The sequence below is a fragment of the Rhinoraja longicauda genome, chromosome 25, assembly GCF_053455715.1.
Source record: "Rhinoraja longicauda isolate Sanriku21f chromosome 25, sRhiLon1.1, whole genome shotgun sequence".
NCBI lineage: Eukaryota > Metazoa > Chordata > Chondrichthyes > Rajiformes > Arhynchobatidae > Rhinoraja > Rhinoraja longicauda.
The window spans coordinates 10,874,391-10,901,777 of record NC_135977.1 but is presented as its reverse complement, the minus strand read 5'-3'; the positions used below and the strand labels follow the sequence as shown (position 1 = coordinate 10,901,777).

At 38.3% G+C, this 27,387-nt stretch overlaps 2 protein-coding genes across 6 annotated transcripts in view; one reads left to right on the top strand and one right to left on the bottom strand.

The window, feature by feature from the left end:
* Positions 1–1,398: 1,398 nt before the first annotated feature.
* Positions 1,399–27,111, bottom strand: mzt2b (mitotic spindle organizing protein 2B). 5 transcript variants are annotated; one of them, XM_078421146.1, is made up of 6 exons: positions 26,933–27,109; positions 24,711–24,849; positions 22,455–22,661; positions 20,838–20,986; positions 15,599–15,781; positions 1,400–4,824 (listed from the first exon to the last, which is right to left on the bottom strand). In XM_078421146.1, the coding sequence occupies exons 3-6, from the start codon at positions 22,634–22,636 to the stop codon at positions 4,643–4,645; spliced, it is 696 nt and encodes a 231-aa protein (XP_078277272.1). In that variant the 5' UTR covers positions 22,637–22,661; positions 24,711–24,849; positions 26,933–27,109; the 3' UTR covers positions 1,400–4,642. The 5 variants fall into 5 exon arrangements, with proteins under 5 accessions (XP_078277274.1, XP_078277270.1, XP_078277271.1 ...); XM_078421148.1 differs by lacking the exon at positions 24,711–24,849 and having other exon boundaries at positions 1,399–4,824; positions 26,933–27,111; XM_078421144.1 differs by lacking the exons at positions 24,711–24,849; positions 26,933–27,109 and adding an exon at positions 24,601–24,662 and having other exon boundaries at positions 1,399–4,824.
* Positions 26,840–27,387, top strand: part of LOC144605667 (oxysterol-binding protein 2-like) — a 193,201-nt gene continuing 192,653 nt past the window's right edge. Inside the window, 1 exon segment of the mRNA XM_078421143.1 lies at positions 26,840–27,387. Coding sequence (XP_078277269.1) covers positions 27,236–27,387 — 152 coding nt within the window. The 5' untranslated portion in view covers positions 26,840–27,235.

The following is a 27,387-nucleotide window of genomic DNA, read 5'->3' as shown; positions in this document are numbered from 1 at the left end:
GGGAGAAGGCAGGCACAGGTTACTGATTGCAGATGATCAGCCACGATCACAATGAATGGCTGTGCTGCCTCGAAGGGTCAAATGGCCTCCTCCTGCACCTATTTTCCATGTTTCTGTTTCTAGGTTTCATCTTTGCCTCATATTCTCACTTTTCCCTTCTCAGGAATTAAGATTCCAGTGTTTGATTGTCATATATATTGACAATGCAATAATGAAAATCTTACTTGCAACAGCATATCAAACACAATACACACAGAAGCTCTATCCTGGTTTCCTGAATTTATGTCATCAATCTCCATTGTCTGACAATCATCAGTAATTAACAGAGCAACTCCACCAGCTGTTTCGGTTTTCTTGTCCTTCCTAGATATTATGTGCTTTTCAATACTCAGGTCTGAGTCTCTGCCAACTCACATCATTATCAGATCATATTTATTTACTTCTATTTGGTCGGCATGGTGGCACAACGGTAGTTTCTGCCTCACAGCGCCAGAGAACCGGGTTCCATCCTGACTACGGGTGCTTGTCTGTAAGGAGTTTGTACATTCTCCCCGTGACCTGCGTGGGTTTTCTCCGGGAGCACAGGTTTCCTCCCACATTCCAAAGATGTACAGGTTTGTAAGCTAGTTGGCTTGGTATAATTGTAAATTGTCCCTAGTGTGTGTAGGATATTGCTAGTGTACGGGGATTGCTGGTCAGCACAGACTCAATGGGCCTGTTTCTGCGCTGTATCTCTGAACTAAAGAGACCACATCTGAAGTACTGTGCGCAGTTTTGGTCTCCTAATTTGAGGGAGGAGTGCAGCGTAGGTTCACCAGGGTAATTTGCGGGATGGCGGGACTGACATATAATGAAAGAATGGGTCGACTGGGCTTTATTCACTGGAATTTAGAAGGATGAGAGGGGATTTTAGAAACATATAACATTCTTAAGGGATTGGACAGGCTAAATGCAGGAAAAAATGTTCCCTATGTTGGGGGAGTCCAGAACCAAAGGTCACAGTTTAAGAATAAGGGGTAGGCCATTTAGGACTGAGATGAGAAAAAACCTTTTCACCCAGAGAGTTGAGAATCTGTGGAATTCTCTGCCATAGAAAGCAGTGGAGGCCAATTCACTGGATGTTTTCAAAAGAGAGTTAGATTTAGCTCTTAGGTCTAACGGAATCAAGGCATATGGGGAAAAAGCGGGAATGGAGTACTGATTTTGGATGATCAGCCATGATCATATTGAATGGCGGTGCTTGCTCGAAGGGCCGAATGGCCTATTCCTGCACCTATATTCTATGTTTCTAAACAAAACTAAATTTGCATTCTTAGTTCCTATTTGGTTTTGGAAGCTACTTGTATGCAGATACAGAGTCTTTAGTTTTTTCCTTTTATTATTTTTGCAATTTCCAGCCTTATGATTTGTACTCTCTGTCCCTCAGTCTATCATTTTCCATAACCTTATCTCTACTGTTTGACTTACCACTTCTACACACCTTTGGGGGTACGGCAATTCCAAAATTACATTACAGGTATAGCATTAACAAATGGTTTGATATGCAGGTGGAAACTGGTTGGATGGAAACAAAGCTTGAAGTGTGGCTGCAGCAAAATAATTTCCCATCCTAAATATTTGGGGTATGGATACAACATAACCTTTGTAGTTTTAAAACAATGTTCTCTGGTTGGCCATTCATTCAGGGATCTTACTGTTCCGCTACAGGCCCAACAGCAGAAAAGGATTGAAACAATCATTCAACAGAAAGACATTAAAATTGGGAAAAGATGCGATTTTAAACACATTTGCATTTTCAGTAAATAAAGACATTCTGCTAAAATTAAGTTAAGTTTGTTGATACATGCAATTTATTTCCTTCAGTTAAAAAAAGTATGAGTTTATTCAGTTTGTTTTCTTGTACCTGTTGACCTCAGATGACTTGATGGCTGATGCTACATTTATTTGAAACAAGTAATCTGTCTGGAATATACATAATAAATACATTAAAGCATAAAAACACAGCTTGAATCACACATTAACAGATTACTGTTAAGCAGTTTACCACATTTCAGGATTCTGTGAAAATTAAAACCATTGTGGGATAGGGCAAGAAGTGATCTACTTACAGTTAAAGATCAAATGAAAGAGTAGTTATTGCTCTTTCTGCGGAACTACATGTGAGCCTGCATGTTATGGATGCAAAAGCTTGATAGAGTGAATTAAGGCACAGCTTTCACGCCTCAGCATTTGTCGAACACCCAATAGCACATTTGCTGCCTACAATTTTCTGTGCTTGAAATGGGAGGAGGTTGTAATTAAGATACAGCTCTACCACGATATAAATGACAGAACAGCTTATTCTAGTTCTACAAATGAGTAAACAATACATCCTCAATTTATATATTTCAGGCAAGAGAAGGTCTAATGTTCAAGGCAAAGTGTAAAATCCCTTGCCTGCTTCCCCCAAATCAAGGGGTCAAGCAATGCACATTTTTTACTCAGTCATGGAACTTATCCAGAGGTTTGTTTGCAGAGATGCCGACTATATGCAAACGTTGATCAGCATCCATTTCACTTGTACAATCATTTTAGCATTTTTATAACCAATATACACTATATGGTAGCAAATGCCTGCACAGGATGACATATGCTACATTAAAGGTAGGAACCTAGAGTAGGGTGCATTAAGTCACACTTTCCATCAAGCTTCCACCTCCACAAAAATAAGTAACCTCGGATGCCATTGGCAATAGATTCTACTGGAGGAAGTAATCAGCAAAAAGACATACATGCATAGGCAGTGGCCACACTCACCGAACAAGACATTGATTACTATTGTGAGTCACAGCGAACTCCAACCTAGTCGGAATGCGATCAACATCTCTACTTAAATGATTTCAAAAAGAATATGGTTGCTAGCTGGGATTGTTTCAAATTAAAGGACATGACAAAATTTAGATGAGACATTTTAACACAGTTTTTAGCCAGTATAGCTGAATTCCCCCAAAACGCCAAAGCTATATGATAGCTTTTAATTCCAAAGTCTGATGGTCCAGTCAAATGAGGAACATCAACAAACTGAGACCTATTAAGGTCAGCTCCACTTTATACAAAACATTTTTATATAGAAACTAAGGTGATGGACAGGCCATAATTTTACATAACACTCAGAAGGGCTGCGTACAAATAACAATTTTTTTAAAAATCAGGAGTACATGGCAGTAGTTTTTAATCAGTTTAACTAAAGCTTTTGACTCCGTGGGTTACAATCTAACGCAGGGTATATGTCATATGGGTGTTGAAAAACATTTGTTTGGTCTTGTGATGGACCTTTATTTGAACATATTAACAGTGAAAGAAGGCAAGAGATAGAAATCCACACATATACAGTAAGAAGATATCACAAATCTTTAAAAAGAGGGGTTCTGCTTGGGAGCCCACTTGCTGCTATTTTATTTAATGCAGGGATGGATGAATAATTTTCTACATTGGATAGTACAAGGTGTGGTTTTTATTTGGACAATTATTCCCTTTATAATGTATCTGTTCACTGTGGACGGCTCGATTCTAATCAGATTTTGTCTTACATTGCACGCAACAAAAGCTTTTCGCTGCATCTTGGTACACGTGACAATAAACGAAACTAAAACAGTTGTACTGCCTTAGTCAACCATGTCACACAAGTGAGCAATTCATATCAGGGCACAAGTAAGAGTACAAGGCTCATTGAATCATTTTGTTTCAAAGCAGATTTAGAGATAGGTTTAAAGAGTCCAAATCTTATATAACTGCTAGGTATAAGACTCTTGTACACAATATTGATAGATGGAAAATTAACAATATCAAGGTGTATTTTATTACCCTTAGATTCTTTGACATATATCAGGGCGGCAGGATAAATTCTTGAATAAGCTGTGGATGTAATGGATGGTTTCTCAGCATTGATGGAAAGACATGAATTCCGGATGCAATTGTTGGGAAGGATAATGTTGTATGATAGTCACATTGGGGAATGTGGCTATTAGATTTGGAGGCAACAATGGATCTCTAGTGAAAACAACATTGAGAAATTAATGAAACATGTTCACCAGGAGGCTGTCATTCTGGTTTTATGTGGCTTTGGGCATGATTTTGAGGACTTCTTTGTTGGTACAAGGGGAAATGGTTCCCTCGAAATGACTATTATGACCTTCCCCAGTGCCAAGAATTTTAAGAACTTTCCCTCCCAGGCATCTAGAGCTGCATTAATTGGAACAATTTTGCAATTTTTCCTTTTACAGACATTGGCCTTCTCTTAGTTTTATCATTAATTTTATTAAAAGTGCTTGACTTTCAATTTTAATTGTCATTGTGGTTTTCAGTTTCAGCATTTGCATTGTGTTAATATGGTTTTGTTTTTGTTTGTTCAAAACATCAGAAAATGTCATCACATATCAAATCTCAAATACTGTCTCCAAGTGGCTCTCTTTGTTGATGTTTCTGCTTCACAATTTGCTTCTGGCACAAAATCTGCTGGATGGGATGTACAGACAAGACATTTAAAAACTCTATTAGGCAGCCTGTGTCATTAGATCTGCAAGGAACAAATACAGTACAAGTACATTACCCCTGTTTTAAATTCCCTCTCCCCAACAACACAGTCACATTTGTAACTTTCAGTCTACTGGGTAGATGCTGTGTGTGCGCTGCTACTACTTCCAGTAGCTTTCCCAGTACTGCTGCCCTTGGGGACTCTAGTGGCACTTGGCTGCCGTGGCATACGCTGGTTGCTTCCTTCACGGGCGGTGCTTCGCTCTGTCTGGGTCTGTGTGCCACTGATAGCGGTATTAGATTTATTTCTCACTGTGAAGGAAAGGGGTGGTGGTGGGAGGGGAAGAAAAGATAGCAGTCAGCTTTGTAATCAAGACAATTTGGAACTTAATAGCATCACACACACTCTTGAAGAGATAATATATCCTATGCTAGTGTTCCTCCAAGTTGAAAACCTGGTCAAAATACACTGACGTGCCCCTTTGTGGTGTGGAATGCATCATAACTGCTTTATCAATAAGATATCCATTTGATCTTCTCCTGCCTAGTGTCCATCAGTAATTTTAATTAAATTAAACAGACACAATGCCAAAATGTGGAGGGGACAGGGGAGTTGCACTGGCAAGGTTTAAACCCATTAGATAGACACAAAAAGCTGGAGTAACTCAGGGGGTCAGGCAGCATCTTTGGAGAAAAGCAATGGGTGACATTTTGGTTCGAGACCATTCTTCAGACCAAGAGTCAGAGACCCCCCTGACCCTCAGTCTGAAGAAGGGTCTCAAAATATCACCTATTTCTTTTCTCCAGAGATGCTGCTTGACCTGCTGAGTTACTCCAGCTTTTTGTGTCTATCTTTGGTTTAAACCAGAATCTGCAGTTCCTTCCTGCCCGTTTAACCCTTATTATATAGGTTAGACTTTGGTAACAGTTTGAGCACCCCTTGAGGGGGAAAAAGAAAAAAAAGTTTGGAATACTGAACTTGATTTCTGTCTCTATACCTTTGTGGAAAGAGCGGAAATTATTATGCCTTGCTATACTCATCGTTGGATAGATTGTCAACACTTGGATGATAGCTATTGTCTCTCGAATTGGAAATTAGAAAAACTATCTTATTGAAAATGAGTATTCTGGGAAATGGGGGAAAACAACCAAAAGATAGGGTGTGCCAACAGAATTTCCTCATATTCGGAAGAGATGTACAGGCCTATTATGTTCTGTACTGGTAAATCATGTACAAAAGATATGATTCCTGTAGAAGCCCAGTGGAATGACAGAAATGTTATATCAAAGAGATGTCAAGGATAACTCACCCCAACAGCCTGGTACAACCTGGTACAACCTGAAAGACGGTTTCACGGTACATTTGCCTAAAGTGCAGTAAGGAGGCTGCTCACTGCACCCTCAGGATGAAGAGCTCACATTAAGGGAAGGGTAGAGTGAGGCTTAATCCTATCTGTGTGGGCTAAGTTCTTGTTCGAGAAAAAATAGACAGGAGGAGAACACATCTTTCTCAGAACTGCTATGAATTTAGAAAAAAAACATATCCAAATTAACCTTCCACATGCAGAAAGTTAAAATGATCCTCACAGATCACAAGATTCTAGAGAAAGATATTGAATAGACTATAAAAAGACTGTTTAAAAAACAACAACTTTTCTTTGCTCAAAGCACCATTTAAATTTTAAACCATACAGTGTGATAAAATAACTTTCTGAACACTTTTTAGAATGGATTCCAATCAGCTAATGAGGAGCAGAGAGAGGTTCACAAATAAAATTGGGTAGTTGTCTCAAATAACATTTTTATTCAATGAAATGGCATCAATGACCAGGTTAAAACAATCAACCCAATAAAAATCACCCATACTTTTCAATTAATTTTGAATCCTCTACTGTAAAGATGCCAGATACTTTTGCCACCACTGTGCAGTGTAAATTAAATTAATCAATGAATTTGAGCTCTTGTGCACATAATCTGGATTCCCACCTCCTACTAAGCTAGGAAAGACATTAGAACTCCCATCTCAGAGGAACACCAGCTACTATCAATTACTTTTTGGAAAAACAGCTTTTAGCAGCACAAATAAAAAATAAAGTGTGAAAGCCAACTACTGCCAGCCAAATTGTGCTCCTCTACAGCATCGAGACTACAGCATAAAGCAAGCCAGATCTGTCACAACGCCAGCAGCATGTTAACTCACAGCCAATATGGGAGAAAAGATTGCAGGATTTCGTAAATCATCAGGTAACAAGGGCATGTATTCCAACAACAGGTACCAGCAGAATCCTACAAGAACAAAAATCCACTAGGACTGCCCGAGGTTCAGCTGGAAAGACCATTTCAAAAAAGAAACAGACCAGGTCAGTCTCTTGGGCCAGTCACACGGGTCTGCAATCGTACAAGTGTTCATGAAATTATCATTCTCAGGAACAGGCTGATACATCAACTTTCCCAGATCAAGCAGCAATTCAAAAGAAAAGATGAATCTGATGTTTAAATTCCTGAGAGCTAAAGGACAATAATTAACTTGACAGTCTGCATTTAGTATGAAAATAATTTCAAACACAGGTATGTGCATTGTTCTGCAAGACAGTTAAATCAACTTTATTATTACTCTATAACGGCAACTAACTTTTTTTTAATATACTGCTGCGGCAACTTTATTAGGTAATGTACAGTCTTTTTGCACCAGGTGGGATGGAATTTTGTTACAAGAGGAACCAATAACCAATTAGTTAATCTCTCCCGAAATGTGCTTACTCCATATTTTTACTTTTACTTGAAATCTTTTCATACCTTATTATTCTCCGCACCCTCCAAAAATATAATACACAGAACTTGGTCCAGTCATCCCACTTCAGCATTACTACCACATCTTTCACATTAACCCATATCAATCTCCACATTTCCATCATTCATGCCTTGGTGCGTGTTATGTAACAGGTATAATAGCTTGTGTCGCAGACTAACAAATCATTGATCTTAGAGTCAAATCATGTCATGGTACAGAAACAGAATTAATCAAATCTCATCATTTTCAAATGATGTACAGGTTTGTAGGTTAATTAGCTTGGTATAAATGTAAAATTGTCCCTCGTGCGTGTGTGTAGAAGTGTTATTGTGTGGGGATTGCTGTCGGTGCAGACTCGGTGGGCCTGTTTCCACCCTGTATCATTAAACTAAAAACTAAACTCAAGTTTCCATTGACAAATGATCAAGAGAGTTGCCAGTATGTCATAAAAATCAAACCAGTTCTGTCAGCAAGATGAACCCACATCCTCCATCTGGTCTAGCCTACAAGTATCTTCAATGTGCAATACGGTTCAGCCATTATCATTGTCACCTTCAACCAACCAACATTAAGTGTTGCCAAATTAGCAATTTAAATATAATAGTGTCCACATTTCTGGGGGGAGAAAAAGGCTCAAATTTAATTTCAGATCTCTCCACTGTCTCATATTTAAATCATCTCTATTCCACTAGATGTAGCAGCATTCACTTATTGCATCTCGACTGTGAGAGGGCTTCTCAAAAACCTCCGTCTTTCTCACTGTGTATGGAGGTTCTTCAGAACCAATTTCTTTGATCTTCAGCTTTTGATCATCTTTCAAATTCTCCCAAAATATGTAGGAGTCAAGTCGTTTCCCCAAGTTGCCTTTAAATGTTTTTATATTAAAACCCCTGAAATAAAGCAAGTTAACAATGACGAGACCACGGGCAGGAAAGAGATTGAGTCTTGCATCAAGGTGTTAGGGCATCAAATTAGCCCCTAATGTCAGCAAGACAAAAGAGTAGGTTGTTGAGTTAAGAAAACAAGGGGGTGAACACAACCGACATCAGCAAAGGAGCTGATGTAGAGTTGGTCAACAGCTTCAAGTTCCTCGGCATCTATATCACATGCAGCTTGACATGGTCCGCTTACACCGATGCAGTGATCAAGAAACCACATCAGCATATCGACTTTTGGTTGTCTGAGATGACTCTGCTGGTCTGTGAGATTCTCTCAGACTTCTACAGATGCGTTATAGAAAGTATTCTAATGGGATGCACCTCAGTGTGGTGACCACTACTGCTCTACTCTTGGCTGCCTGAACCTGCAGAGAGTGGTGAACACAGCCCAGTCCATCACAGGATCATCATTTCCTTCCATCCAGTCTCCACAGGACATTAATTGCCATAGGTTTCAGCCTAACTATACAGCATCTTTAAATGACTGACGAGGGATTTTACAACAGGTGTCAGTTGTAGGAACTACTTATCCAGGCAGTATTCCCCAATGCTTTTTCCAGTTCCTTAGGAAATTGAGCTTAACATTCACAACTGTATCTCAGAATGTATTTAATGGCAACGGTTGATGTTTAGGATGTTACTTATAACGTACAAGTAAAATTAACTGTTGGGTTTCAACAACAGACAAGATCAGATTTATATCTTTCTCACGCTGGTGTAAAGACAAGATAAGAATAATTTTAATTAGTTGACTTACAAGCCTGTAATTATATTTATGTTGAGGTTCCACAACAACATTCAACACACTAACCATTTTTCCCTGGGGTGAAACCAGAATGGAAACATACCAACGCTTTGAGGATTTCATACAAAGGAAATCAATATTCTAAATGCAAGGATAACTAAAAAGAAACCATTTCCAAGTAAATATAAATGTACTAAACGGTACTAAACTGTTAATAGTGTCAAGTAATATCTAATGCAACTGACAAGGATTCAATTGAAGATGCCTCATTTCTACAATCATCAACTTACAAATGAGTGGGCTACCATTTTCAGTGAATAGGATGCAATTTCAGTTGGTGACCTGATGTGGAATCATATGCGTTTGATATAAAATATTCCTGTTAGTCACATAAAGAAAGCAGCAAAGCAGACATGCATCACTCCGTATATAAACCCAGCAAACCATTTAGAAAATAAAAATTTCCTCCAATTATTCCAATACAGAAACATATATATATATACACGCATGTATAGATTCCAGAATAAATGTAACAGGAGTTTATTAGTTTATCACCAATACCTCACACCTGCAAACATCTTAGGGTTGGAAAATTCCATTATTTGAATCAACATTTTAAAAAAAACAGTATGTGCTTATCAACACATAATTTGGACATACTTCAGAAATACTGAACATTGTGACTTTAACTAAACACTTTACTGTGTTCATTATTGGTTGCATTGTACTGCAACACAGTTAGAATAGCAACATTCACATCTGGCTACAATGAATAAACACAGTAAATGGTGCTGCTTGGGAAAAACATTTTCATAACCTTGACCTTCCACAAATGTACCAGGACTGCACACGTCACAAAAGTATCTTTATGTAAAAAAGCAAAAGGGCATATTTGGCGAAAACTGAAGGTAATATTAACCATTTCTTTCCAATAATTTTCATTTGTACCATTCGAAGTTTCCGATTCATGTTTGGTGTTAGGAAGCAACTTATCCAGAAAATTTATCAGGCAAATTGGAAACTTTCAAGAAAACAAGAATGGATCATTAACTCACATCTACATTTCATAACTTAATGACTGCAAAGCAATAATGTCCTGCAGTGTTCATCACAAAAAGCAAATCTGATGCAGGAGAAATCCTGGAATAATGCATCGTGTCGTAGTATGAACTCCACTAATGAAACTTCTACACTGAGGAACTAATGTGTGAGATGAAGAAAGCAGTGGTTCTATTCCTGATCTGTGCACACCCAACTGCATTACTGCAATCCACTGTCAATACTTGTCTGTTAAAAAACTTATAGAAAGCCCCAAAATTCCCCAAGCCTGAGTACAAGATGCAAGACAACAAAATAATACTGTATAAGACAATTGGTTAAACTGAATCTTTAGCTGTCATTGTGACTTGTTGTCAGATTACAAATTCAGATCTAGCAAGGCTCAGAATCAATCTCAGTGCAGCCCCAAACATTAAAGACTCAGTGATCCTGTTTTGATGAGACATTTAAACACCGAACTTAAATGAAAAAACTGAAGCTTCTTTACTGCCTTAAATGCAGTACTGAAGAATGGTATGAGGAGATTATACTCAGGGTTTCTTGACATTCCGACTAAAAATTACCCAACTGGAGAAATTAATGCAACAATTCTTAATAATTCAGTTCCCATCCTCATTTTTCTATTCCCCCATTCTATACACAGTAAATAATTCATTTTTCACAAGATCATCTCCACATTAAGTTCATTACTTTATTTATAAATGAGAATCGGAGGCAATGTCTCTTAACTAGCATTGCATTTAAAGCAATGAACAAGCAAGTTAGTAAATGATTAAGTGAAGCATGAGAACAAAGACAATTCTGGGAATAGTGAGATGAATGAATGATTTAGTCTCAAAATCCTAATGAGCCATTTTCAAGTACATTGAGTTAAACATTATGTAAGAAAACACTGATTTAAAAGGAAAAAACAATGTCAACATTGACATTAATACAAGAATCCTTTCATATAATTAGATTAATTGATAAGAACAGAATTACTTTATGAATGTATTATTATTAAAATAAAGGCTCATGAACATTAAAATTAATGAGTCAGTTGCAAGATGGCTATTTGTGCAGCACTGAGTCGTTTTGTACTTCCAGATACTAAGAAAATTCCAACCCTTAAGATCAGCTACATCCTAACCAACTCCGCTCTCTGAAACAGACAGTCAGATCGCACCAGGAACCAGAGCTTAAATCATTGCTTCATCTTTTTGTTTTAATGATTATTGGAGCATATCACTTCAAATTTGCAGTAAACATGTTTGTTAAATTAAAAAAAATGTTTGGCTTCAACATTACCCAATTAATACTCATCAACCAAATATTTGTACCGAACAATTGTTGGTGACCTTCTTTTCGCATTTCTTTTTAAAGTCACAATTTTGTTATAGTTTGAATCTGTGCCTCACAAAGTGTATTTCCTTAATTATTGTATATACCTACACCAGGTCACCTCTTAGATGCCACCTTTTTGGTTAAGAAGCCTAAGTTTTCTTGACATTAGTTTTTTGTTTCTTCTCTATTATTCCTCTGGTGCTTAAATGCTTCCCTTGTGCCTTGGCAACCAGAAATGGACATAATTAAGATATTTCCCTGTTTTACATACCCTTCTTTGTACTTTACAATCAGACCTACTATTAATCACTGACAATCTTTAGGACCACCTAAATATGTTTCAGTGTTATCCTTAACCACTGCAATGCCTGAACATGCCGAATACAGGAAACTATTTAAAAAAATCTTTGCCCATACATTGACTTACCAAGAAATACTGATGTAGCTTTTAGTTTCCGCATACAAAAAACAGTTGTGCCTGTTTGATTAAGTATTTCAGATTTATAGAATATGTCAAAAATCAAGCAAATGTGTTAAACTATACATTGGACTGTACCAATGATTGCAAGAAAACATATCGAAGGCTACATTTTAGGACTTGCGACATTAAAATTTCTATACTAAAAGATATATTATTTTTTGTGACAGCAAACATTAATACAGGTGCTATTGTAGAATAATTAGCTGATTTATCAAAATAGTAGGCATTCGGCAATAGTGAAAATGTTGAGCAAATAAAATGGAGCATCATGGGATAAGGACTACACTGACGAAGCCAGGTCAGTATTGATTCCATCCCGACTATCAAATCTAAATTAATTACACTATGCTTTATTGTAGAACGCCAAGAAAACAAAAGCTCTTAAAATGGAAGCAAAATCTTCATTACTCCATGTTTAAAATTAGAGGGCATAGGTTAAAGGTGTGAAGGGAAAAACCTGAGGAATAACCTTTTCATGCAGAGGGTGGAACAAGCTGCCAGAGTAAGTGGTGGAGCCAGGTAAAATTACAACATTAAAAAAAAACTTGGACAAGAACATGAACAGGAAAGTTTTGGAGGGAAATGGGCAGGTGAAGGCAAGTGGGTCCTGTTTGGTTAAGCAACTTGGTCAGCATGGACAAGTCGGGCCAAAGGACCTGTTTCCGTGCCATTTAACTCTGTGACTCTAGTCCATCTTTGAATGCTGTCATCTTCAATACATCCTGCAGAATCAAGAATAATTACTGGACCAGAACCAAATAACTTGCCACATTCATTTAATCAAGAGTGAAGAAATTCAAATATCTGTTTTTAAAAAGCATCTTTCGGCAAAAGATCAAAAATATATGCAAAGATAGCACTCTCTACTGTAGAATAACAAAACAATTCTTTGCTGACTGAAAAGTTTGGGAAATAGTAAAGATGTTATGATATTGCTTGCATTGTTAAGGTGGTATAGTAACTCTTTACAGTTCTTGCCCAGGACAGCAGGCAGGGAAACAATGATTGAACAACCAGCACAACCTACCAACTCAAATATCTAGCACATGCCACACATATTATGGGAAGGGGGGGGGGGGGTCGGCTGCATTCCAAAAAATGGTCTCATATTGTAATTTGGATGGCTTAGCCATGATGGCAAGCCGCATCATGTACGTGTGCCAGGAAACAAGAGTTGAAAGAAAAAGTTGTATTTCTTTATTTACCAATTTCCTCCCACATAATGAACAAATTTTGTTCTGGATGGTGGAAATAAATTTCTGGGTGGTGATTTGTGAATTTTGCAAAGGGAATTTTCTGTTATACGAATGGCCGCAATGTGCACCAAATCAAAATTCCTTTCTGGAATTTACAATTTAAAATGATTCAATACTACATTTAAACATTAACCCTTGGAGCCTACCTGCAAAATCTTTCCCAAAAGTAGCCAATACAGTCTTGTAACTTAAAAGCAAGTGCCACTCAATTCTCAGTCTACTTTACAGATTGATTAGTAGGACTAGATGTTACAATCCCCAAGGTTTGCACTACAATTGACTGGTGTTGTTCTTGGGGGTGACCACTAGGTGATGTTTCTACCATTCAGACACATCTACATTATAGCACTAGATTTCTTTTGCTATTTACCACAGCAAATAGTTAAATAAATGCATCTTAAAAATCCAATCCAAACCCTTCAATTGTATCACCCTTGGGTAATTTATTGAAACTCTGATGTTTACGATCTATGGATAACTACAATTAGTGACTTTACAGTTTTGGAATGTGAACAAGTGGAGGCAATTGCCAGTTTTTTTTTTAAAGCAATAAAAACCTAAACAATCAAGAAATTAGCTTATAAAATGATCAAGGATTTTATTTTTTGATCCATTATTAATACTATGTTCCTACTTTATGCTCATTAAAATTTCTACCCACAAAGTTATAAAACATATTCCTTAAAACCTAAATCCAAAAATCACTTACTTGGCAAAAGTTAGTAAGGATCCCTGCGGATATTAAATCAACAGAATGCAACAGGATGTATCAAAGTGAAAGCACATGAACATTAATTCCTGATAATGAATATGCAAAGCCCATTATATCTTGCAGGCTTAAAAATAAGGAGCTTTCCAGGTCAATATCGTTTCCCACTCTCATTTCATTGTAGATTACGATTCTCAAAGTGCTAATCTGGGTAGCTTTTAGTTGTAATGAGTCCTTCAATTTAAGTTCCAGACTCCTCTATTTTTGGATAAAAAAATAATTCCTCAACTCGTTGTTTTAATAATCTATTTAAATTTATTCCTTTGTCATTGATTTCTCTGCTAAGTAAAATAGGTCTTTCCTGCAAACATGCCTCGATCGTTCACTTTTATAATCCCAATTAAATCTCTCCTACTCTCTACTGTTCCAAAGAAAACAAACATAGCATAACTAATCCATCCTTATGACTGAAATACTCTAGTCATAGCTGCATCCCTGCAAATCTCCTATTGCGCTATCATTTCTTTGCTGTATATAGTACTCTATGTTTTGCACAGTTTAGTCTCAGGATGCTGGCTGCTAAGGTGCACAGAATTGCAGGATAGCTATGTTTTCAGAGGGGATCTGAAGGAAAAAAAAAATCACAGAGATATGTGCATATTGATAATTAAATGTTTTATATATATGGCACATATAAACTAATTCAAACCATTTTCAGAATATATACATTCAGAATATTATGACATGAAGTTAAATTTTGTCCCTAAATAAATGGATTAAGGTTGTAGCAGAGACTAAATTGCAAAAAAATCTGGAACAAGAGCCTACCTACTCGCAAGGACACAAAGTGTTGGAATAACTCAGCGGGTCAGGCAGCATCTCTGGAGAACATGGGTATATTTAAATATTATAATAAGGCTGCATTTCTTCACTTTAATATGAAGGGCAGGGTGCAAATCAGTTTATGTAAGTTGGTTTGAGAGTCAAATATTGTAATAAAGCTCAGATCTTCTTTTCAACTGTTAAATAATAAGCACCTAGATTTTTCAGATATGGAAAAATTAACAAATGAATGCACCCACGATTGATTGAATGCATGCTGCAAATGCCAGGAGGAGCATGTATGTTTCCTCTATTGAGTTTATCAGTCCTTATCACTCCACCTCCACCACTCAGACTTATGATTGCTTTCTTCTCTTTGACAGATATTGAATTGTTCGAGTCATCACACAGGACCATAACCAAAACAAATCACCCGTCTCTCAATAATTCCTGTATTGGATCTCCCCACTTCCCAACAATTCTTGTCACCTGGACACCATCAACTGCCATAATCTCCCTTAATTTTACTTATCTGCTCTCTAGGCTTTCACTGTCTGAAATAGCCTTACATTTTATAAGGCTCCTGGGCTATCTGCCTTCCTGGCAATGGAATCTCACTTGATGAAACATTTCAGTTAAATTCTGCGGAATAATCTGTAAACCTCTTCCAAGTTACTCAAACCCACAATAACCTTCCCACATGAAGTCTTCCTCCTGGCTAAAGTGGTGTCACTTTAAAAAATAATTGACATGATATAAGCATAGCTTCCGTCCAATCATAAGTGTTATCAAAAGGAAATAAATTGGTCAAAGAAAATTTAATATCCAATTGTTTATGCTAATCTAATTCTTAGTACGAGCTCAAATGTTTAAAAAGAAGCAGCTCCACTCTGTTTGTAATCTAGTTCCTAGTGCAATCATTGACTGTACAGGAACCTAGCAGATAAACTAATAAACGCAACCTGAGAAGGGCGAGAACAGGCAGCAAGAAAACTGGAGGGAACCAGGGGGACCTTGAGAGAGAGGTGAGCAAGCATCAGCAGGGTTGTAGACCATAATCTTAGTGCCTAGTCTTGGAGATCGTAGGGCAGAAGAAAAAGAGAGTGCTGGGATTTTACTGTTCTTTGCAGAGATAAACGAATGTTCTGGTTCAAGGAGGAAAGACATGAAAATAGATTAAAGAACACACGACGACGAGAGGTACAGAAACTTAGTTCAATACAAAGATACAAACTCAAGATGACCTTTCGTGAAGAATTTAGCTAAAACCTGTCTTTGGGTTTAATTGTTACAACTGACAATCAATATCAAAATCATTTAGAAAAAGTTATGAGGAAGTTTAATATTACTTCCTCAGTGTATCTTTTGTTTGGAAGTTTATTTCCATCTTCAGGGGAACTGATTGCATGCACATAATGCAAGGAATTAGGATTACTATTTTTACCGTAATTAACCTAAAATACTGTTGTATGTGTTTATGTGTGTACGAATTTTGAAACCAAAACTCATTGATAAGTTTAGACAAGGAGGTTTGATTTTCTTAAAGGGAAATCTGATGGTAAGACTTCTTCACACTGCACATACAGCAGATTAAATTATGCAAACCCGATTTATTTTGTACATTTAAATTCTCATTTTGTTGCAATTAGATCTCTGAAGACGCCTGAGAAACTATATTTAGTGAGTCTGTGTATTGCGGGCCAATTACATGATAAAATTAAGGTGTGAAAAATTATCTCAAACTGGTATTGATTATGGTATCTTTACCGAGACCAAACTCTCGTACTCAATTTGTGTTGCCACTCTCACAAAAACTGCAATTTGCAGCAGAATCTGTCCCAAGTAAAACACAGCTGGAAGTCTATTTTATTGCAGTTAGCATAGGACTTTTCAATTGAAACATTACTTGTCCAACAGAGATGTACATCTTACCTGAAGCTGTTCAGAAAAGCAAGAGAAAGGGGAGGGGAGCTGCTGGGTTGGGCAAGGAAGAGAGACAGATACAGAGAAATACAAAAATTGCACAGAAAACCAAGAGAAAGGACACCACGAGATAGGCTTCACCGGTCCATGAACAAGCATTTGACTGGCAGTGAAAGTGGCAGAAATTTAACTGACCTTTAGAATTATGTCAGGCCATTCTGCAATATATTAGAAACTCCAATCACAGAGCCTCAATTCATAAATGATCGGTACACAACTCATTTAAATTTTCATTAATTACTTCATTATTTAGTCCCATTTCAAAAAAAGTTGTTCTATAATTTAAAACTTTAAATGTTTCTGACTTGCAATACTTATACCAATAGGACCAATCGTATATTCAGAGACTTGTATATAAAATCCATACATTCTTCAACACTAAGATGGTCACAGCTGTAAAAGAATATTGATTAAATATGGTACTCTGCAATCAGTGAAATGATCACTGATTACTCTAGCATTTTGTGAATAAATCGATTTGTACCAGCATCTGCAGTTATTTTCTTATACTAAATGATCAGAAAATGTTGGTTCTTAATGACAACACAGCTTTTGAGTAATATTCATTGGAGAAATTTGGCATAAAAATGTTTGGGATGTTTTAATAACCATTTTAACAGTAATAACCAACTTTTTTTGTTCAAAAAAAAGTGCAAGGATTTTAAAAAAGCCCATGTTTAAGCAATTGTAGATATAAAAGTGCACTAGACTGCCACCAAACTCAAAACATAATAATGCAAGTCTAGATGATGTATTTTGATGGGCTAGCTGACCACTAGCATCAGCATTTGATCCCAATTCAGTATTTACATAGAAGATGGACACAAAATGTGGGAGTAACTCAGTGGAACAGGCAGCATCTCTGGAGAGAAGGAATGGGTGACGTTTTGGGTCGAGACCTTTCTTCAGACTGAGAGTCAGGGGAGAGGGAAACTGGAGGGTATAAAGACAATGTAAGGTGTGAAAACAACAGATCAAAGCAGCTGTGGTAGCGAGTTTGGGTTAAAATGTGGTCTGAGAGTTGGAGAGCCGGAGGGATCACAGAGAAGGAACAGCGAGAGAGGGTGTTGCAGATCTATCGTCGGAGAGAGGAGGAGAACTTCTTCAAAGTAAGCATACCTTGAAGAGATTTCACACTGGAGCAGACAAAATGTGTAGGAAGTATTTACATGCATATACCTTTCAGCAGGAGTTAACAGGATGATCTCTAAAATCCTTTTGTGATATACTCAAGAATACTGAATTTTATAATAGAATCTGCTCCTGGAAACTATCAATTAACATGATAGTAAGGAAATAATCCAGCTAATACTGGAAGAATTGAGAATTATGACAAAATTGAGTAGCCTCCATGAAGACAATGGGCAAATTAATATTTTAAAGGAGAAAGATTCTGTAATTGGTAGCACTAACCAAGGTCAGAAATGTTATCTGAAAATAAAACAATTCTCCAGCTAATACAACAAATCAAGAGCTGCATTTGAGATAGAGGATCACTCTGGTTGGCTGTCTCTTATGTGTCTGCTGTCCACAATTACATGGCCTGGAGAATGTGCATGTCCCATCGATGCTTTCTGTCATTTAAGTGTATTGCAGGATGTTGGTCGTACAATTAAGTGGCAGATCGAAGTGTTTTTATGTAATAGCAGTTGGATTATTTTGCAGTTTGCTTAACAGCAGTTGGATTATGTTTAGTGTTGGATTAGGTTCAATGACATTTGACAACTTAAACTGCAATATATTTTGAAGACTATTATGGGTAATTGTGAGAGATAAGTTAATTTTAGACCTAAAATTCTTTCTCCATCTACCATTAGATCTTTACAGGTCACATCCAGACAAACAGATGGGTCTAGAATGAGCCTGGGACTTGGCCTCTGCAAATGTCCACCCCAGACTGAGAAGTTCAGCCAATAATTCAGCTTTGGCTCTCTGAGAAATCAGCTGAATTATCAATAGTGTGGGGAATTATCACGATTAATAGGTTTATTTCTCATTCTTTTTATTGATCAGAGTGCATTTGACTCTGATGCAGAGTCATCAGATTCTGATCTGATGATGGAGTAACTATTTTCAACTCTATGTAAATGCAATTGGTTTATTTCTCCTCCTGGCTACTGATGATGACCCTATCTTCAACTATTGTATTATGTGAATAAATACACACATTGGCAACAGCTTTTGTGTGGTATTAGATCCAGAATCTGTCCCATTCAATCATACTATATACATGGAAGCTGTCACTTTTGGGGAAAATATATGCTTTTGGACATATATTAATGGCTTTATTCAGGATTTGAAATATAAAACAGTTGTAAAAACCCATCACTATAAATTGTGAAATCCATTTGTGTTCTGCTCATTTGTATTCCAAGCACTTAGTGCTAATTTGCTACAATAAATAACAATAGCATAAATCAATAGAAACACGAAGCCACCTGTTAGCAAGGAATTTTACCGAGCAAGCCTAAAGCTCCGCTCCAGGTGCCTTGATAGAACTGCAGGTGCAATGATGTATGCATCAACCAAAATGTCCAGAATAGCATTGCTGAATAGCATTTATTCAACACTGCCCAGCAGATGTTTAAGACAGCAAATGGTACCTTGACGTTAATAGTGAGAGAAAATGGGGATAGGAGCTGTGACATCTTGCTGCAATTCTGCAGGGGCTTGGTGTACACCCAGAGTATCTTGGGAGATTTTGGTCTCCATTTCTGAGGAAGGATGTCCTTGCTCAGAGGGAGCACTGTGAAGGTCTTAAAGACTGGAGTTTAGTAGAATAAGAGAGGATTGTTAGTGAAGCTTATAAAATACCAATGGGATTGAACAGACTCAATGCAGGAAAGATGTTCCTGATGATGGAGAAGTTCAAAACTAGGGGTCACAGCCTTAGCATACAGGGTGGGCATTTCCTCACCCAAAAGGCAATGAACCTGTGTAATCTCTATCATGATGGCATAGATGAGGCCAAATCATTAAAGATATTCATGGAGTTAAATATATAATTAAGAGCTGAAGACATTTGGAGACATGGGAAAAAAGCAGGATCAGAATATTGAATTTAGATGATCAGCCATGATCATATTCAATGGCAGAGCAGGTTTCAGGAAGATGAATGGCCGACACCTGCACATAATATCCATGTTTCTATCTTTCTATTTCCATCAGGTGCTGGTTTCAATATCTAATCTGTATATAGCCAGCTGGTTAAGATAAAGAACTAGCAAATGTGTTAAACTTTGTTCCACTGTCTTTAGACGAGTCAGAATTGGGAAGGGTAAGTTGAAAAGAAAAATCTAGCCACTAATTCTTCCCAACTGGAAAATGCCAAACATTCACTAAGTGCAAAATACACTTTGGCTTGCAACACTCATTTACTAGGTCTGCATAATTGAGCATAGGGTGCCTGTACCCATGAAAGTTTCTCCGAGACAAATCACAAAGTTAAGAGTGGCTGTGGGTAGAGTGTAGATGGGTGAATTACGAGTTGAGGTTTACAGTATATCAAACATCCGGTAATGAGCATTCCCTGCTCCATTCATTTTCCTCAGTTTCAAATGAACAGTTGTTTGTGTTCATCAAAAAAAAATTATGCTGTTGAATTTATTTTACTTAAAACATTTTTTTATTTTAGCCTTGGCTGAGTAGAAGCTAGATAATGCACTTCTAAGGTCCAGCTAAAGGTTTCATTTTAACCAGTGGAACATACAACCGATTGGTTTTGGGTCAACTTTGCCTCCATCTACCCTTCTTTCAGAGAGGACCCCTCCACCAATGGCACACCTCACACTGTGAATTTACCGAACCAACAATCATAGACATATGTACTGGACAGATTCAGAAAAAACAGGCACCAGTGATGCAAATGTAATTCTTCCCTTTTATGAGTCAGGTCTATTCATGAGTCAGGTCTATTTAAAGGCAGAAGAAAGAAAATAAACTGAGCTCATCAATGTGGAATTTTAAATTAACAAATGCAAATGTCAGCCTCCTTATTCAGGTACCAAGTGGATTAATGTTTCAGTAATAAAACAGCCTCAATCTGCAGGCTTCTCAGCTCTTCAGGAAACCATTTAAAATATCTACACAGCACCCCTGTGAAGCATATAATCTGTGTGAGAATGACAAGACTTGGGATATTATATATTCAATGCAATTTTTGCTTGTCCTATACTAATTACTGGGGATGCTGGCACCAGTCAACTGTTCATTTCTCACCTCTGGAGTCTGCCAAGCTGCTCTGTGTTGTAGTCAATGGTGTTTCCGTTGATGATACCTCAGCAGTTTTGTGTCCTGCACACATAGCTTTCAGCATCTGGAAAACTGCCAATGGGGCCACATTCATCTTCAACAGATCCACAATTATCCTAATGGGCAGGAAGCAGGAACAGATAGAGGAATTAGAACATTTGTACAATCAATAGATGTGCACAGATACACCAATTTCCTACTTAAGTAATAGTTCATATGAAAGCGTCACAAAGATGAACATTGTTTAACGTGAGATGTTGATAATGGCATTAAAATATACTGGGCACCATACCTAAATAACAGCAGTTATCAAGCCTACTATGCTAATATAAAAGCAAGGTCATGGCAAATAGTTCAAGGATAAGAAAAATAGTTTGTGGCTCTCAATCTGTGAAGACGAGCTGTGACATTTCATTGGGGGAAAGGGAAATTTTAAAGCTATTTAAGTTAAAACCTAATAAAACAGGAACTGCAGATGCTGGTTTATACCAAAGATAGACATTAGATGCTGGGGTAACTCAGCGGGTCACGCAGCAGCTCTGGAGAGAATGGATGGGTGACGTTTCGGTTGGGACCCTTCTTCAGTCTGAAGAACCGAAAAGTTTGAAAGACAGAAGAGTCTTTAAACAAGTTTACAGCTATTAAACATAGGAAGAAAAAGCAGTTTGCATTTATATAGCTCCTTTTGCAATCTCAGCAGACGTCAAAGCTCCTTAGAGCCAAAATAATACCTTGAAGCATAGTTGCGGCTGCAATATAATAAACACGCTAATCAATCTGCACACACATATTTTCCACAAATAGTAATGAGATAAATGAACTGTGGGATAATTATTTAAGTCAATAGAAAATACCAAATCTGAGGTGGGTAGGTTTTAGGTCTGAAGAAGGGTCTCGACCCGAAACGTCACCTATTCCTTCTCTCCCGAGATGCTGCCTGACCTGCTGAGTTACTCCAGCATTTTGTGAATAAGTAGGTTTTAGTTAAACAGAAATATTAGTCAATTATCAAATCAATGTAGATAAATGGATATATTATACACAGCAGCAAAGAACTAGCTGAAAAGTGTAGGGGTTGAATGGATAATTTGTCTTACGTTCCTTAGTAATGCTAAATTTCTAACACAGAACTTGAACCACAACAGCTGTTTTGAAAGAAAGTGTGCCAGTCAGGTAGCTATACAATATTAAACAGAATCAGGAGACGTCATAGTTTGAAGTTTCATGCAGGATCAAAATCGGCTTCTTCAGCATCATTAGTTTTAGAAATTATTCCATTCAATGGAAGGCATTCTATCTTTATCAAAGGCCATATGGTTAATTGCTACAATTATGAAAAATATTTTAAGTCCTTTGCAATTTCACATTTCAAATAAACCAAAAATTGTTTTGTAAATGTACAGTTGTTTATTTAGCTGTGTTTTTTTTGTTTTAGTTTGGTTCATTATCACGAGTACCGAAGTACAGCAAAAAGCTTTTTTGTTGTGCGCTATCCAGTCAACGGAAAAACTATCCATGTTTACAAACTGTGTAACGAATACACACCAGCCAATGTTAAGCTTTGGTAATTATTTCTAAACTTACTTGAACACTTCCTGGTCCATAACTACGCCAGCTGCCTGTGTGAGCTCGTACAGCTCCAGCTCTTCTGCATTGAGGATCTTTTTCTTCTTGACTGTATATTTCTGTACATTTCCACTGACTGTCGCCAAGAGAGTCTGCTGTGCATCCAGGCCAGATAATGCAGACGGCTGTGGTACGGCCATATTATCACTGGAGCAACCCTTCACACTGAAATACGCCAAAAACAAACCATTACCACGGCACCAAAGAAAAATGCAACACTCTTGGGCACACACACACACATATCCCTAAAGAGCAGGAAATCCAGCTGTCACTTTGTTCCCTTTATTTATATTCAAATTGATTTAAATTCCATAACTCTTCCAAGTACATGGATCATAAGAACGCAAGAAATAAGAGCAGGAGACCCTTTGTCTTCTGCCATTCATTAAAATTATGACTGATCTTCCTCCTCAGTAAGATTCTAAGGGATAGCATCAACTCACAATTGGAAAGGTATTTGACATTAAGGATAGTCAGCATGGCTTTGTGTTGGGGCGGTCACGTCTTACAAACTTGATCAAGTTTTTTGAGGTGATGAAGATGACTGATGAGGAAAGGACAGTGGACATTGTATACACGGACTTTTATAAAGCATTCGACAAGGTCCCAAACGGTAGGCTGATCCAAAAGATTAAGGCACCCTTAGTGCCATTATTGATGCGGTTCAAAATTGGCTTGGACAAAGAAAACAGGGTAGTTAGTGGTAGAGATGTCATTCTGATTTGAAGTGCGCGAATAGCGGATTCAGGGATTAGTGCTGGGGTGGCTGATGCTCATTTATATGCAAATGATTTGGATGAAACTAGATGGGCTGGTTAATAAGTTTTCAGATGTCACAAAAATTGGCTGAGTTGTGGATATTGACGAAGGTCATCAAAGATACACCAAGCTACAGACCAGTTGGAAATATGGGCAGAGAAATGATTGATGGAGTTTAATCTCTACAAGTGTAAGGTATAGCACTTTGGCCAGTCAAGCTTAGGGGAGGAAGGTAAACATTGATATACTGAACGATCTTGGGGTGCAAGTCCATAGCTAACTGAAAGTGGCAACACAAGTAAATAGGGTGGTATAAAGACAGCATATGGTATATTTGCCTTTATCAGTTAGGGCACTAATATAAATATCAGAAAATCATGTGGCAACTGTATAAAACGTTGCTAAGGCCACAGCTGGAGTAATGTGTACATTTCAGGATCAGGAAGCTTTGGAAAGGATGCAGTAGAGGCTCAGCAGGATGTTGCTTGGACAAGAGTATTAGCTATCAGGAGAGATTAGACATATTTGGATTGTTTTTTTCTGGAGCATTGGGGGCTGAAGGGATGAACAGCCAGAATATAAAATTATGTGAGGCATAAACAGGGTAGATAGTCAGATTTTTTTTCCCCAGGGTAGAGCTTTAATATGAAGGGGAGAAAGATAAATGAGATTTGCAAGACTTTTCTTTTTGCACAGAATGTGTTAAGTGTCTGGAACACTCTGTCAGGAGACGTGCTGGATGCAGACACAATAGTATCATTTCAAATAGTATCATTTCAAATGGAATTTGACAGATACATGATCATGAATAGGGACCATGTGCAGACAGATGGGATCTGTTTCCAATGGCATCATGATCAATGCAGATAAGATGGTCTGAAGGACCAACTCCTGCGCTGTTCTGTTCTATTGGTTTCAATGGAACAATACAGTTACAATGAACACAATTGGTTACATTTATTCTTTCAATGGTCTCTGTTCGTTTACTTATTTATCTATTTATTCACTTCCCTATGTTCTCTAAATCCCTGTAAAGCGTCTTTGAGTATATAAAAAGCGCTATATAAATGTAATGCATTGTTATTATTATTATTACATATTAATGTACAATCGGAAAATTCGTGCTAAAAGCAATTCGATTATTAATAACACTTTCAGACTGCTTTTGGATAAATCTTATTCCAACAGTATTGTATGACTTCAAAAAAATGATTTTAGGTCGGATTCACTGTGATTATTGTACAAAATGAAGGAATTTATGATTCGGTTTGTTTCATGTACGAGCTCAGGCAACCAAGCCATTTAGCAGGTGACGTCTCACGAACGACCGGCCCGGGGCCCGAACCTCGATAACTCCCGCCGCTGCCCAAGGCTCGCCATCCCGCCGCTGTCCGCCCTCCCTCCCTCCGCCCGCCGCCCGCAATCCCAGGCCCCAGGCCGCTGTCGGTTATTTACCTGCTCTTCCCTAGCAACCACCGGCCTCCGCGCTCTCCGCTCACTGTCCCTCCGGGTGGAAACGTCGAGCCTGGACGAATGGTCCTAGGGCGGCACCTGCACAGCGCCTCCGTGCGATTCGGGGAAGTTTTACAAGCAACTTGTGATTGTGGATGGAAGCGGCAATAATAAATATATGCATATATATATATATATATATATATATATAATTACAGTATTTTGTTAGTTCATAAATTTGCATTGCAAAATGTTGAACATGCTGATTAAGAAAGGTCTCGACCTGAAACGCCACCTATTCCTTTTCTCCAGAGATGCTGCCTATCCTGCTGAGTTACTCCAGCATTGTGTGTCTATCTTCGGAATGTTTAAGAATGTAAAAAGTAGAAACAGAAGGAGGCAATTTGGCCCTTTGAGCCGGTGATAATGTTTATGAAGATCACAGCTGACCACTGACCTCAACATTATTTTCTTGCAGTAACCCCCATATCATTTGATTCCATTAATATCCAGAAATATATTGATCTGTTTTGAATGAATAATGACTGATCCTCTACAGTTCTCCAGGATAGAGTAGTACAAAGATTCACCAACCTCTTCAACTCCTAAATATCTATTCCTTATTCCTGGACAGTGATCTCTGGTCCCAGAGTCCTCAGCCAGGCACAACATTATCCACATTAAACCCTGTAAGTATTTTGTCAGTTTGAACGGGTTTTCTTATCATTCTTTCCAACTTTGGAGAGCGCAGGCTTTAGTCTAAATTAAACTAATCTAAATTAAAATCGCTCATCATATGACAAATCTACCACTGCAATGAATCTTCGATGCACTCCATCAGAGACACGTATATCCCTTTTTAGATAAGAAGATCAAATCTGTAGACCATACTTCAGGTGTTAGAGTCATAGATCAGTACAGCATGAAAATAGGTCATTCGGCACACTTTGGCAAATTGGACTTGTTCCATTTACCTGCCTTCTGCCCACGTCCCTTTAAACCATTCCTACCCATTTATCTATCTTTATGTCTTTTTTAAGTTGTAATGGCATCCAGTTCTGGAAGATCATTCAAGATACAGACTATCCTCTTAATGAAAAAGTTGACCCCTCGGCTCTTCTTAAATTTCTTCTCTTTCACATTAAGCCAATGCCCTCTAGTCAGAGAAACTTTTAACTTGGGAAAAAGATTACACGTTTGCATTATCCAACCTCCCATTGTCCTGCACACCAAGATCGTCACTCAGCCTTCTACGCTCTTAAAAAAAATAGCCACAATCTAATCAACCTCTCCACATAACTCAAGGTGAATCTATTTTGCACCCTTCCAACTTAATTAGGTCTTCCTATAAACTGGGTTACCAGAAGTGCACACGGTACTCCAAGTATGTTCCAAATAATTGAATGACACTTTATTATCACATGTAACATGTCACAGTGAAATTCTTTGTTTTGCATACCATACACAAAGTATGTAAAGAGTCGCCACTTGTATAGGGACTAGAGAATGTTACAAAGTATTCATTATTGCCTCACTTGTCCTTTTTAGTTCTGGCACCTCCACCACGCTGGGCCCTTTTTAGTTCCCTAGCCACCCTTTTAGTCTTAATATACCGACTGGAATCTCTTGGAATTTTCCTTTGCCTTACCTGGGAGTTCCTTTTCATATTATTTTTGCCTTCCTGATTGTCTTCTTAAGTGCACTGTGACAGCGCAAACTCCCTTAGATGCCGCCCTGATCCCTATTTCTGACTGATCGGCTAGGAGAGGCCATTCCCTGGCATTGGTAATAGCAGGGTCTAATTAGCTAATATTGGTTTGGCCACCTGAACCTTGTTAACCTACTCCCCGATATTCTGGCGACTCTATGTGCCTCTTTCCTTGAATTTAATAATGTCTTTCCCCAGTAACCGTTGTCCTTGCTGGGGTATTGTGTCTTTAACAAACATATTCAGCGTTTAAGTTGGAAAGATTTTGATAAAATCTGGAAATGGTTGAATAGGACAGGGTAATCAAGCAGTTAAATGCTTCCATCATTTGAGGAGCTCTCCTCTCTACCAACCAAACACAAGAACCATGTTTTAAGACTGGCGCCACTGATGTCCCAAAAGATGTAGATTGGTGCACCAATCCTCCAACTGAGAGTGAAGTCATGGTCATCTTCGAACCCGAAGGACGAACAACAATGAAATATATATAAATATGTATTTAAAAACTGAGGATTACCATTGCGTGGAGATTGCTGCTGACAATTCGCAATAGGATTTTTTTTTTTAACGCGTCTGTGTATGTGTGTTGAGGCTCAGGCTGGTGGCCGGTACCTGAAAGCCCCTCGCTGCATCTTGCCGGACCTTCTGCAGAGGCTGGTCTGGGCCGGGCCAGGCCAGGCTGCGCCGCCCCCGCCTCCACCTCCTCCTCGGGGCCCGCCTCCTCCATGGAGAAGCCGTCTGCCGCCCTCCCTCCCTTCCAGCCGGCTGGCCACTTCGCCTCTCTCGGCGCCGTGCGGAGACTTGCCCCTTTGGTCGCGGGATGAGTGAGGCTGTGGGTTCTGCGGGCCCGGCACTGCCCCGGGCCGCCAACGCCGACACCCGCCGGGGCTGGCTGCACAAATGGACCAACTACCTGAAGGGTTACCAGCGCCGCTGGTTCGTGCTGAGTAACGGGCTGCTCTCCTATTACAG

What these genes read in the sequence shown, in the direction of transcription:
- mzt2b (XM_078421144.1), bottom strand. Translation starts at nt 24,635, where the DNA reads ATGGCGAGCCTTGGGCAGCGGCGGGAGTTATCGAG. An exon ending in CAGCGGCGGGAGTTATCGAG is followed by an intron (nt 22,662 to 24,600) that starts GTTCGGGCCCCG and finishes GGCGTATTTCAG; the next exon opens with TGTGAAGGGTTGCTCCAGTG. An exon ending in CAGCTTGGCAGACTCCAGAG is followed by an intron (nt 15,782 to 20,837) that starts GTGAGAAATGAA and finishes TCCTTGAACCAG; the next exon opens with AACATTCGTTTATCTCTGCA.